The 14,959-nt window shown below is 36.0% G+C and overlaps 1 protein-coding gene across 1 annotated transcript in view; it reads right to left on the bottom strand.

The window, feature by feature from the left end:
• The window catches only part of LOC130245728 (protein arginine N-methyltransferase 8-B), a 42,574-nt gene that overhangs the window by 17,087 nt on the left and 10,528 nt on the right, over positions 1-14,959 (bottom strand). Inside the window, exons 3-4 of the mRNA XM_056478488.1 lie at positions 9,701-9,856; positions 326-389 (exon numbers count right to left, since the gene is read on the bottom strand). Of these exons, the coding sequence (XP_056334463.1) occupies positions 326-389; positions 9,701-9,856 (220 nt within the window). The remainder of the gene's footprint in view (positions 1-325; positions 390-9,700; positions 9,857-14,959) is intronic.

Raw genomic sequence — 14,959 nt, 5'->3', positions numbered from 1 at the left:
TATAGAAAATATCCATTCTATCGGTTGCCGTTGCTTTTATTTAGAACGCGGTTTAAATCACTAGCTCCTGTCCTCAATCTGGCAACCGGCACTTCCGTTTGTTTTGATCCAGGAGTGGAATACCTAGTTCAACCACTGGGTGTCAAACTTACATACTGCACCTTTAAATTATGTATATTTAGGAGGCGGAATAGAAACATGCACAACATCCACTCTTTCCTGTCCATGTCTCATCCTTTTAGTCATTTTGCTTTACACGTACACACGCATACACACGCACACACACACACACACACACACACACACTCACACCACATCTACTCACCACTGTCCAGATGATTGGCCTTGATGATTTTCTCTGAGTATTCTGATATACTTGAACATTCAATCTGAAGAAGAAATAATTCATATTAATAGGATTCAAACTTCCAGTTGTTATTCAACCTTGTTTGTTAATTGCATGGAATTCTATAGATTATAGACTATAGACTTGTATATCAAGATTATATCTTGATGTCCTTTTTCAGCAACTGTAAAACAATATAGCATTTAAAAAAAAGTGAATTTGATTAAGATTAAAATACTTACAGTACAGTTATTGCAAACATAATTGGCTCAGAAATATTAAGCAAACTTACAAACGTGACAGGGACATGTCTTATCATTGTTTCACCACTTGTAAACATTGGAGTGAAAGAAAGGTCTTATTTACAGCTATAGGGTTGTGTACCGAAAGAAATGTGTGAACTGGACTGAAACAGAATGCAGATTTTGGTGCCACTTAAATGCCTGAGCTGTCAATTGAATTTAGAGGCTTAACTACAGGATTGGAAACACGTTTCTATTTTATATGAAGAAATGAGTGGCTTAATTTGAAATCTGCAAAACGCAAGTAATATAACTAATTTGTAATTATTGTTTTTGATATTGTAATTTGTAATAAAATAAATAAAATATCAAATAATCGCTAAAGAATTGCTGAAATTTGAAACTGATTCATAGCATATACAAAATAAAGACAATTTTGCTGTTAATTATACTATAACTGGGTATTAATGTTAAATTATTGTTGGGTTAGATGGCTTGGCTTTTATTGTGATTTTTAGGTAAATGTGTTGTGTTTTGTAGTTCTATTTTTGTTTTTATTTATTATAAAATAACTTTTAATACATTGTTCATTGTAAAAAAAATTCAATAATAATAATAATATTGATAATAATAATACATTTTTATAACATTATAATATAATTTTAACATATATTAATAAGATTCTATATTGTCAGCTACCGTTGTTTTGTGTCTTGTGAATTATAATTTTTTTTTTAGCTTTTTAAAGATTTTTTTTAAAGCCAAACAATCCCCAACTCTATTTACCAGACCCCCCTAGTTTTTCGCGATTACGCGATCGCTGAATCCAACGCAAAATCAACAAAAGCTGCAAAAAAAATGTAAATAATCTCATAAAACATCCAGTTCCAAACCATATAATCAAATTGTATTTATTTCAGTTTGCAATTAGTTGTTTTACATGACTTATAGACGTTGCATACGCGGCGCATGTGATGAGTGTCTCTCGAAAAATTACATCTCATCTGTGCCCTACATTAAATTACACGAAATGGGGGGTGGGGGGGAGTTTTCAGCTAGTACAGTAAGCAGACGCAGATGAAGCGCAAGTGATTTACATGTAGTCATAACATAGATGAGATATAGACATCCTGTGGCGTGAATTAGGTGTTTTGTGCGTTTGACACGCTTCAGACTGCAAAAGAAAGTTGGAGCAAACGGGGCAATGGAACAATCAGATGGAGATTGGTTCACGAATGACGGCCGCTGGATGTGACCAAATTGAAGGAATATATTTGTGCTTTACATGTATGGCTGGAATTATGGTGTGCGTCAAATCGATAAATTATTGAAAACGCTTTCCTGCCATTGAAGAGTTTTACCGCAATCTGTGTTTTAGGTTTATTACGGTAGGGGAAGCCCTAACGCATATCCTGAATGGGGTACATGACGTCAGGGTGAAATCTGAGAGAAAGTAAGATGGTGGTTAAAAATAAGAGTTATACGAACTTTCTTTGGCTTAATTTCTATCGTTTTAGATCTTGTCTTGACAAGAGACCAAAATAAAGAAGCTTTATTTTTATGATTTGTGCCATAAAATTAACTGGATATTTTTCAAGACACTTCTATACAGCTTAAAGTGACATTTGAAGGCTTAACTAGGTTAATTAGGTTAACTAGGCAGGATAGGGTAATTAGGGAAGAAATTTTATAACGATGGTTTGTTCTGTAAACTTTGGAAAAAAAATTAGCTTAAAGGGGCTAATAACTTTGACTTTAAAATGTTTTTTTATAAATTAAAAAATGCTTTTATTCTAGCCGAATTAAAACAAATAAGACTTTCTGTAGAAGAAAAAAATATTATCAGACATACTGTGAAAATTTCCTTGCTCTGTTAAACATCATTTGGGAAATATATAAAAAAGGGAAAAAATTCAAAGGGGGGCTAATAAGTCTAACTTCAACTGTGTGTGTATATATATATATATATATATATATATATATATATATATATATATATATATATATATATATATATATATATATATAGTTAAAGTCAGAATTATTAGCTCCCCTGAATTCTTAGCCCCCTATTTATTTTTTCCCTAATTTCTGTTTAACGGAGAGGTTTTTTTCAACACATTTCTAAACATAATAGTTTTATTACTCATTTCTAATAACTGATTCATTTTATCTTTGCCATGATGACATTAAATAATATTTACTAGATATTTTTCAAGGCACTTCTATACAGCTTAAAGTAACATTTAAAGGCTTAACTAGGTTAATTAGGGTAACTAGGGAGGTTAGGGTAATTAGGCAAGTTATTGTATAATGATGGTTTGTTCTGTAGATAGTCAAAAAAATTAGCTTAAAGGGGCTAATAACTTTGACCTTAAAATGATTCATAATTTTTTTTAATTTAGTTTAATTCATAAAATAAATTAAATTATCAGACATACTATAATAATAATAATATATATATATATATATATATATATATATATATATATATATATATATATATATATATATATATATAAATTGCAAAATTGTCTGCAAATTTCTGGAAATTACTGCCACAAATTGTCATTTTAATCGCAAAAAATCATGAAAAACTAGGGGGTCTGATTTACAGCTGGGATGTTTTTTTGTTTGTTTTTGTTGACAGGGTCACAACCATTTACTCCCAGTATTTTAATCCATCTCTTTTGTCCACTTTTACCCACTTTCCTGAATTCTTTGAGGGAAGGATCTATGGGTGGATGGATGCATTTAAGACCTTTTTTCAGACTTTTTTTATCTAATATTCAAATATAAGCTTGCAAAACTGGCAAATCTAATTTTCTGATTTGTAGCTTTGTAAACTTTTTAAAGTGATCATTGTTTTATGTGATCATTGTTGAAAACAGATGTGCGACTTGGTATTTTTTTAATTAAAATTCTACACATTTTTTTCCCAAGTAGAAATTTTCAGTACAGCATTTACTGAAATAGAATATTTGGCAGCATTATAAATGTATTTACTGTCACTTTTTATCAATTCACTTCATACTTGCTGATTAAAAGCATTCATTTCTTAAGAAAAAAAGCGCAAACTTTTCTATATTATTGAATGGTTACACAGACACCATTCTTTACCTTACAGTCACTGTACTTTGAAGGATTATGAGTCTTGCAGTCCTGCCCATTAGACATATTCCTCTGATCAGCCTCCAGCCACCTAAACCTAAACCCTATTTAACATTCACAGCCCCGTCCCGTTGTCAGACAGGGATATACATAAACGAGCACACACAGTAACAGGGCTGTCAGTGGCCGGAGGCAGAAGTGAAGAGAAGAGATGAAGTATAAAGCCATCAGCTGTATAAGTGAGAAGTCGATTCTAGACAGCACACATCCTTCTGCCTCATGACGTCCCTTGTGTTTTCGTTAGTGTCCACAGCCATTGCCATCAATTCCAGTGTAGCCCAGAGTCAGTCAGCATCGCTTCAGCTGACAAATAATCCGAACCGCCGCTTTTTCTAACACGACTGGCCCACCTGTTTTTGTAAAAGTTTCACGTAATGCAGTGGGTCAGCACTGAGTTTAAAAGTAATCAGAGAAGCCCATAACACAGTCAGCACATTTTCCCTTTCAGAAAAGTGCTTGATGCTCATGATCAAGGCGAGTGGCCTGAGCTGCAGTAAACACACATCAAGGGCAAAGCCTTGCAAACAAGACAAGCTTGAATATTAAACATGAGTTTATCTAATGCTTTTTCAGAAAGAAAAAAGTTCTGTGTTGAAATATTAATTTGAGTTATTCAACCAGCTTCTACTGTAGCATGTCTTATAAGTTCATTCATAAATATTTTGCTACGCATTACAGGTTTTACCTGGCTTAAAATATGTTAGCGATGACAAACATTTAGTGCAATAGTATCTACTTTAGTGCTTAGAATAACTTAGTTAAGCAGATGCTTTTAATCAAAGTAATTTATATTGTATTTCATGCTAAATATTTCATCAGTTCAAGCATTCCCTGGCAACTGAACATTGGATTTAGTAGCAACATGCTGTTTTAATGCAAAATTTATGATTATTTATCTAAATACTGTATAAGTAGCTATATTGTCTATTTTTAAATCAACAAAAATTCTTGCAGAAAAGGCAGATCAAAACATTTGCTCACATCCATGTCTCATTCATGAACCGGGATTGATCCTTTGAGTCAATAATTCAGTAATAAAGAGTCACTTGCTTCTTGCAAGAATTTTGAAAGGATCATCGCGCCGCCGTCTACTTGTGTGTTTAGTGTCATTTTGAAATATCATTGTCTATCAAATCATACACAGTTACCATAAACACATATGAGTTTTGCCTGGCAGAGTGTCAAATTGCTAGAAAAGAATCTCATAAATTTACAGTAGAAAAGACAAGACCTGGGAGTCTTTCCTGTGAAACTACATGGCTTTTGGCTCATTAACCACTAAAGACTGGAACACACAAAGCCAACAGTGAGAATCTGTCAGGCTGGTTTGTTTGGTGTGTTCTATACTAGAGGTCTTCAGAGGTCCAAAAAATGGTGCCCAAACCTGAAAAGACAGGCAAATGTGCTGCACAAAACAGCACTAAAAATGAGAAACCCAAACCTGTGCAGACTGAAAAAAATGCATTAGGGATAGAACACACCAATGGTGTGTTTCATGGATGGTGAATTTCATGGAGAGTGACAATTACTGTGGGAATGGTAATAAATGCTGCTTTGTTTACAATTTGCACGAGTGCGTTGGAAGTTCGTTGGGTGGGGGGTGGGGTCAGCTAAATGAGATCCAAAAGTTTACATTCATACAATTATTAATCAGCTGTAATAATCATTAATAATTATTAACCACTCTAGATTCAGTTGAGGTTTGTCCATTTGTGGGTGTTCACTAGCAGCTTTTTAGTCCAGACTGAACCAGACGTGAGCTGACAGAAGGTGACAACACAGTTGGGTTTTATTGCTGGTAGTTGTATTAGCGTCGGTTTGGTGTGTGTCCTGGCCCTTAAGGGTGCTTTCACACTTGGGTTGATTGCCTGGTCCAAACCCAAGTTCAATTGTTGCCCCATTGCCTTCTTCTCGGCTGGGTTGTTCACACCGTCTTTTTTCCTTGTGAAACCTGGTTTGCGTGCATCATCCAGCTGTTGTTGTGTGCACAGCTCTTGCTAGGTGACCAGCCACCACAGTGACCAAATGGAAAGATGTTGCACATCGGGGTCATTCTGCTTTTTCTTAATATATTTTGGTTTAGGCAACATACAGAGAGTGACTTTTTTCTATCTGCCACAAAAATATAAAAAACGTTCAGAACATCACGCAATGTCCACAGAAGTCGTTTTTGTAGGAGACAAGCAGACATTATGACTGTGTTTGCACTGGGTCAGTCCTGCTTGTCACCAAGGTACAGTACGTGATACACAGACATACACACACGAATGAACGTTATGAAAACTAAAGTTTGTTATATAGTTGGCAGTTCATCTCAGAAGACAACCGGACCAGAGTTTACGCGAACCGTACCCCAGACCACCTCTTTCAGGCGGACTCTCATGTATGGTTCTCGGGTGCGCACCCAAGTTCAGAAGACATCGTTCAACCTAGCTAAATGTAACAAACTTTGACGTCAAATGAACTCGGGTGCGGACCAAAAGTGCTAGTGTGAAAGCACTCTAAATGTACCAGACCCAACGCAGGACCGATCCAGACTGGGAAGACACAGACCCGACTGCACCCGATCAGCACATATTGAAAACAAACTGATATTAACAAGTATAAATAATTAGCAAAATGAAACTTTTTGGCCTGACAACTGTGAGAAGCCTTCTCCATGACTGCATTAGAGCTTGTGTGCATGACTTCGTCACTATGTTGCCTGGCTGTCAGATCCTATACAAGAATCAGAGCATCAGAACAAAAACTGAAGTGACGAATCTAAGAAAACAACGCAAGTCACGAGGGAACACAAAGAGGCCAGCTGTCATTTTGTCAATTTATAGTCTATTTTGTATTTCTTAAATAATTGCAAATTATATGGATCATCAGACATATTTGCTCAAACAAGTCCATCTGTGGTGAGAGAGAAGCGCTGTTAAAATGCTACGTGAACAATCCTTTGTTCAGGATTGGTTTGTATGCAGCGCTAGTTCTGGTTTTCCTTTGTGTAATGACAATACCGACTACTGCCACCTGCAGGCATGGAGAGATACATCCTCTCACACAGAAGCAGAAGGTTTGTTCTCGGTTGATTGGCTGTCATCTGTTTTGTGTGTTTACCAAAATGCAATGCAGATAATCCTACTAGTGTCACAGTCAATTTTTATTGGGTAAGTACCGGGAAATGTAAAAATCTAGTTTATATTCTACACTGTCCAAGGGTTTTGTTTTTTTGTGATGAGCACTGAAACAGCCTCACTCTGGCATTTAAATACGATGAAGCCATTCAGATAGCTGTTCATTATCACTGTGCAACAGGATAAGAGCAGCAAGGTGTGAATCATATCAGTTCAATTACAACACAGACCTCGACTCCAACACACAGATCCACTTTCCAAGGACTTTTCGCTCTCTCCAGAAAACCGAGAGAACATTCTGTCCCAAGAGGTTGCCAGGACAGATAAAATGGAGAGTTTTTCCTTTCTCTTCATACTCTAACTTGGCTTAACAAGCTTTATTTCTCAAAGAGAAAGTGCAAAACAAGCAGCACATGGTTAATGCGGCCCTTTTGACCTTTACTGCTTTTTTTGGTGTGTTTTTTTCTCTGATTTTTCTGAAGAACCAATTACCGGAGCCTCACAATGTGGTGTGCAAGAGTCTGATATATCAGCACAGCCAATAAAGGCTGACCGCTAAAAACCTTCACTAACCACTGGGGTGGATTGTACTGAGAAATAGAGAGAGAGAGGTCTGAATGGACAGGAAGTGAAAAGGAGAAATAGAATGAATTCAGGAAATTGTGAGACAGAAAAACAGAAGGGGCCCTTTGTAGAAAAAGTACTGTGGTTGTGTTGTGGTTGGGTGATGCTTTCACAAGGTCATCGGATTGCGCGTTGAATTTATATCTGTAGTCAAGTTGTGTTATTTTATATAGGACTTTACAAATGAAAGATTCAAAGATGCTTTATATTAATAATCTGAAAAATAACAGGGTTACTGTTGTCATTTTTGTCAGTGGTGAAACGAATTACATTTTAATCAGCGCAGGGTTGTTGGTGCAACATTTGATTCGATTCAGTAACAAGCAATGTTGATGTTGACTGTTCTTGCAAACAGGAAATTATAAAATTTGAAGTAATTTTTAAAAAGATGGTTGAGGATATACATTGTCTGCGCTCAAAAAAATGTGTTTGCTCTTTGTTCAAGCTACAGTACTTATTTAAAATGAGCTGATACGACACAATTCTTTCGTTTTTTGGGGGGAGAACTTAAATGTTTTATGTTCAGTCCACTTAAATTTGTAAAAACCAATAAGTTAACTTAATTACTTCATGTTGTCCCAACACAAATCAAGTTTACTGAGTGTAACCACAGATACAGGGACACTGAAGCGTTTTATAGCCGCGAAGATCAGCTAGTCTGTTTATGAGCTGACATACGAGCAATCCGCTGATGAATCACTGATCTTGGCAGCTTTAAAACGCTCCATTGTCCCTATATCTGTGGTTACACTAAGTAAACAGCGGTGAGTTCGGTAAACTGATGACCTTCAAGGCCAATCACAGTCATTTCTGTTGAGCACATGAACACAATGGCAAATCAGCGCTGTTTAAAAATGTGCTTAACAGTGCTCAAATGTAAGCGGGAAATGGATGTTTTCTTGTTTTTTTTTTCTAATACAATTTCTTCATTTTATGAAAAATTCAATAAAATTTATCATTATTAAAGTTACAAATAATATATTGTTCAACCCTAATACAAATGTATATTTTAAATATATACAGTTGAAGTCAGTATTATTAGTCACCCTGTTTAATTTTTTCCCCAATTTCTGTTTAATGGAGAGAAGATTTTTTCAACACATTTCTAAACATAATAGTTTTAATAACTCATCTCTAATAACTGATTTATTTTATCTTTGCCATGATGACAGTAAATATTATTTTTCTAGATATTTTTCAAAACACTTCTATACAGCTTAAAATGACATTTAAAGAGTTAATTAGGTTAACTAGGCAGGTAAGGGTAATTAGGCAAGATATTGTATAATGATGGTTTGTTCTGTAGACTATCGGAAAAAAATTAGCTTAAAGGGGCTAATAATTTTGACCCTAAAATGGATTTTAAAAAATTTAAAACTGCTTTTATTCTTGCCAAAATAAAACAAAAAACACTTTCTCCAGAAGAAAAAAATATTATCAGACATACTGTGATAATTTCCTTGCTCTGTTAAACATTATTTTTGAAATATATAAATAGAAGAAAAAAATCAAAGTTGTTGGTGGTGGGGGGGTAGTAATTCTGACTTCAACTGTATATAAAAAAACCTTTGCTGAGAAAACAACAATTTGCAGTAGTGTTGCTATTACCACAACCTTGTTTAGGACATGGTCAAATAATATACATGTGTTTAATATTGATATTAAGGTAGTACTATTTATTATACATTTTATGTTACTTATATATTTAAAATATTGATGTGATGTATGATTATTTGTATAATTTTGTTATTTTTTGTTAAGATGAAGTAACTCATTTGTCTTTTATCAAATGTTTCTTTTAATTTACAATAATACCACAGGGGCTGCTTTATCATCCAGCATGTGCCTAATGTCCATCTAAATATGCTACAATTTAAACATAAAATACACATCGTTTTTAAGAGGGACGTCTTCCATCATCTAAGAATTTTCCATTAGAATTTAAAGAAAATGATTGCCATTATAACGATTACTATTCCCTGCATGAACATACATTTCTGATCCTTATTATGAAATAAGTAGGTGGTAATATGTCGTCATATTTCTCCACAAAAGAGGATTATTCGCTTACACCTTCAAAAGCTCTCGGTGCGACTGCCACACATGATGCTATTTTGGGCTGTGCGGATGCTTCCAGAAGGGTAGGAGGCTACAGGCTCATGCGGTTTTAGGCATAAGGAGGGCCGCCCTCTTACCCCATACACGTGCTTGGCTCCAGCCTTGGCAGCAAACATGGAGAGGATGCCAGTTCCACTCCCTACGTCCAGCACGATCTTGTCCTTAAAGATGTGTTTGTTGTGGTACATGGAGTTCCTGTACGTCAACGTCCTCACTTCATCCTTTAGCATTTCCTGCACAATCACAAACAGACACATACAGTTGAAGTCAGAAATATTAGCCCCTCTAAATTATTAGCCCCCCTGTTTTTTTCCCCCTATTTCTGTTTAACGGAGAGAAGATTTCTCAACACATTTCTAAACATAATAGTTTTAATAACTCATTTCTAATACATGCCATGATGACAGTACATAATATTATACTAGATATTTTTCAAGACACTTCTATACAGCTTAAAGTGACATTTAAAGGCTTAACAGGGTTAATTAAGGTAACTAGACAGGTTAGGGTAATTAGGCAAGTGATTATATAACAATGGTTAGTTCTGTGGACTATTGAAAATATTGAAAACTATATAAAAATATAGCTTAAAGGGGCTAAAAATTTTGACCTTAAAATGGTTTTTAAAAAAATTTAAACGGCAAAATCATCATACTTTGCAACCCAGGCACGTTGAAAATGTGCCCAGGACTACATTTTTGAGAACCAACAAATATGTACCCCGGACTACATTTTCTTGCAGTTTTTGTTTTCACAAACCTGCTATATTATGTTTTTTTAGAAAGGTATGGGTACAAAAAAATATGTCTAGGTAGACTATCAGGTTTTCAAACAGTAGTTTTAAAGAGACTTAATACTGTAACGCACAGGTGTCAAAGCCAGTGAAGGGCCAGAGCTCTAATTAAACACACCTGATCAAACTAATTGAGTCCTTCAGGCTTGTTTGAAACCTACAGGTAAGTGTGTTGAAGCAGGGTCGGAACTTAACTGTGCAGGGTTGCAGCCCTCCGGGGTCTGGCTTTGACACCTGTGCTGTAAAGCCTACTTGGTCACGTTTCATATGCACATTTCTGAGGCCCACAAATCAGGAACATCGTGAAGGGGAGTGCTAGGAGGTTGTGGAAATGTTTGAAGAAAAAAATCTTTATTCAAATATTAAAGTAAATAGATTAAAATAAATGTAAGAGTTGAAGGTAAATGACTTTATCATAAAAGAAACAAATGTGATCTGCTGCGATGTTAAAAGGACGATTTTTGATAATAGTTGACAAGCTACTGTATTACAAGTAGGGTTGGGCGATGTCGACCAATTTGGCATCGTATAATGTCTAATGTGAAACATTGCGATGGACGATGACATTGTCATTGTAGGCGGTGAATTAATTATTTATGAATAATGAATTATTCATTCATTTTCTTTTCGGCTTCGTCCTTTTATAAATCCGGGGTTGCCACAGCGGAATGAACTGCCAACTTATCCAGCACATTTTACGCAGTGGATGCCCTTCCAGCTGCAACCCTTCTCTGGTAAACATCCATCCACACTCATACACTACGGACAATTTAGCCTACCCAACTCACCTGTACCGCATGTCTTTGGACTGTGGGGGAAACCGGAGCACCCGGAGGAAACCCACGCGAACGTGGGGAGAACTTGCAAACAGAAACGCCAACTGACCCAGCCGAGGCTCGAACCATTGACCCTCTTTCTGTGAGGCGACAGCACTACCTACTGCACCACCACGTCACCCGAATAATGAATTAATTTATAACAAATTAATTATCTGTAGCCTACTGTTTCAACTACCTGACAAGGATGGTCTTTGTTTTACCCATAACCAAATCATAAATAAAGATAAGTTACACACAAGTTACCACCACCTGTCAATCTCTTTTTCTGCAGGACTCTGGCATGAATAGGCCAGGGGCGTAGGGAATATGTCTGCTTTTAAAGTGGGAATATGGGGCAATATGTCCCCCTCACTTTTAGAAACATCATTTAGAAACAAGTGATTTAATAATTATTTGAACGTAAACTTTTGGATCTCATTCAGCTGTCGTTATAATGGCATCAACAAACTTGGTTGGTAAAAAAGGTGCACTAGCAACAGGAACCTACCAACAGTATCTGAGGTTTTCACTAAAATTATTAAGTACAAGCGTGAAAGCGAAAGATTGAAGCAGTGAACTGACACTGTGACACATTAACTGATAGATTCAAAAGAGTTGTTAGATAGAGACAAGATTAATTAAATATCACGTTTAACGACTATAGTGAGACACGATCCAGCGATACATCCTTGATAAACTGTCCGATGTGCACAGCTCTCTGGGGTTCTGTGCTCAAAGCACCTGCTGGCTGCTGGAGCTCAGATGGGCGTGCGACAGAGAGAGAGTGTGTGTGTGTGGACACGTAATGTGCGTTTTCAGTGGTATAGTGTGGATGAAGATCTTTTCAGAAATGCTAGATGCAACGCCAGTGGACGTGGATTGTTTTCAGTTCTAAGTGCCATTTTAAAACTAAGACATATTAGTGTAAATGGGGCCTGAGGGTGTATTTTTCGTGAGTGGGTTGCTACTGCGATGGGGCGGAGTGGAGGACCGCAATGCCGGCTCAGCATCATGATGTCTATCAGCCATCGGCTATGGACAATGGCATCATCTATCAACCCAACCCTAATTACAAGCTATTAACATTTGGATCCTTTGGCCATATAAATATCAACAACAAATGTTAACAAGCTATACATATTAATTGAACTAAATAAATATATTTATAATTATTTTTAAACAGGTCGGGGGAGGATCTAAACAAAATACATGTGTAATATAAAGCAATTCAACTTTTGGCAAATGACCCCTAATTAGGCAACACTTTTAGTTATAGGGCTGTGTGATTAATTGAAATAGAATTGCAATCACAATTTGGAACGTTGCAGTTAGTTAACTCCACAATTTCCCCCAGCCAGAGCAAATGTGTGACTGCCCGCTATGTGTTACAGTCTTACTAGCCAATTGAGTAAGCACACTTTCGCTCTGCCCAGTCAGAATTGCGCAATCAAACTACAGCCACAATAAAAAAAAAAGAAAACAAACAGGAAAGCGCTGACAAGTGGGATTATGGCATCTGCTTTTTCAGAAGCATTAATATAAAAAAACAGCATTTGTAATAGGGCTGCTCTATTATGGGAAAAATCATAATCACGATTATTTTAATCATAATTGTAATCATGATTATTCAAAACGATTATCAGTTGAAGTCAAAATTATTTGCCTTCCTGTGAATTATAATTATTTTTTTATAAATATTTCCCAAATGATGTTTGTTTCCCAAGGAGTTTTTCACAGTATTTCCTATAATATTTTTTTCTTTTGGAGAAAGTCTTATTTGTTTTATTTCGGCTAGAATAAAAGCAGGTTCAAATGTTTTGAAATTTTGAGATCAGTATTATTAGCCCCCTTAAGCAATACACTTATTGATTGTCTGCAGAAGAAACTACTGTTATACAATCACTTGCCTAATTACCCCAATTAAGCCTTTGAATCGCACTTTAAGCTGAATAATAGTATCTTGAAAAATATCTAGTAAAATATTATGTGCTGCCATCATAGCAAAGATAAAAGAAATCAGTTATTAGAAATGATTTATTAAATCTATTATGTTTAGAAATGGGTTGAATTAAACTTTCAATTAAAAAGAAATCGGGGAGAAAAGGGTCGCTAATAATTCAGGAGGGCTAATAATTCTGACTTCAACTGTATATATACACAGGTATTTTCCTCCCTGTAAATAAGAAAAGAAAAATAAATACAATAGAATAAAAATATGAAACAAACTGTGCTTTAAGCATCTTGACTGTATGAGAAAAACTTAAATTATAGCTACAAAAGTCCTTCAGTCAAGAGCAGTGAGTGATTTTCTCCTTTGGTTGTTTGATTAATGATAAAAACAGTCGGCAGCAGGAATATTGCGCGCTGTCACTTTAAGAGCAGTACGGTTCTGATTTATGGTTTCACTTTCACGTGTCTTTTGATTCTCAACTCGTTTGTTTATTACACAAATGAGGGTTAATATGAATAATCACTAAACACCCCATTTTACACCTATTTGACCATTAAAGTGCTCACATTAAGATGACTTTAGATGTGTGAGCTCTGCTCGTCTCTGAGGCTGAGCGGGCACACACAAAACAGCATGCGGTCTCATTTGCGCTTTTAAAAATATGAATGATTCTGTATGTATGTACATCAATAAACAATGCGCATCCCGTGCTGCAAACATTACATTACAGTACATGCTTTTAGTCATTTTCACGTGAAACTGAGCTTTGCAGAGCAACAAACGTGTACAACTGGAAAGGGGCCGGTATATGATGCAATAATCGTTTTATCTCGATCAATGTTGTTTCATAATTGTTAGAAGACGAAATCGAACCCGAATTTTGATTAATTGCACAGCCCTATATGGGTATATTTTGGTTTCAAAGTCACAGACCATGAACAAAAACAGGGCATTTTTAGGAGCTGTCGCAGAATTGTTGCCACGGCTTACAGATTATTGAGCTGGAGCTTGACAAAATTAAATCAGAAATCAAATCTAAATATCTGTCAAAAAAATCCCAATTAGATATTTTGCCCTAAATTGCACAGCCCTACTTTTAGTCATTAAAGGTGTATTGGAAGGTATTTTAATATAGAAAGTGTGTTTAGTTTTGCTTACAACTCTGCAACTGACAACCTGCACGAATGTGAAAAAACCTAGCAGTCACCATTACAGCATTCCCCCTCACATCTATGCAGCATTTTTGGGTGTACGCCTCTGTCACATTGAGATGAGAGAAGGGAAAAAAAAGATCTGACCTATATACTAAAAATGAGTCTGAACAAAATTAATCTTGCAGGTCTCGTCTGAACCTCCTGTTCTCCGCACTCTCGCTCTCTCTCACCCTATAATTCAATGACACCCTCACTCCTGCTCCATTTCTCTGCATGCGCTGAATTATACATGACTCCCAGCATGAATCAAGATGACTGATGTCCATTACTTATATCCTCCATCGGATGTCTCAGCATCTCTGTTAAAGATCCCCTGAAGTGCCTTCATTGTTCGATGTGTGGTATAAATTTTGACTGTAATATGAAAAGAAGGCGGGCATATTGAGTAGCCCCTCCCCCCTTTTAAAAGCAGCTAATAGAGTTTGGTTGGTATTACAGCTCTGCCAGTCAGAGTCATTGAGCTACAGCACATCTGACTCACTGAAAACACCATCTATAATAGTGATCCTGAGTCTATCCATCCATTACTCTACCTAAAATGCAGCATTCAGTGTAATTTA

The sequence above is a fragment of the Danio aesculapii genome, chromosome 18 (assembly GCF_903798145.1).
Source record: "Danio aesculapii chromosome 18, fDanAes4.1, whole genome shotgun sequence".
In the NCBI taxonomy this organism is placed as follows: Eukaryota; Metazoa; Chordata; class Actinopteri; order Cypriniformes; family Danionidae; genus Danio; species Danio aesculapii.
This window is presented reverse-complemented; position numbering and strand designations above follow the sequence as displayed.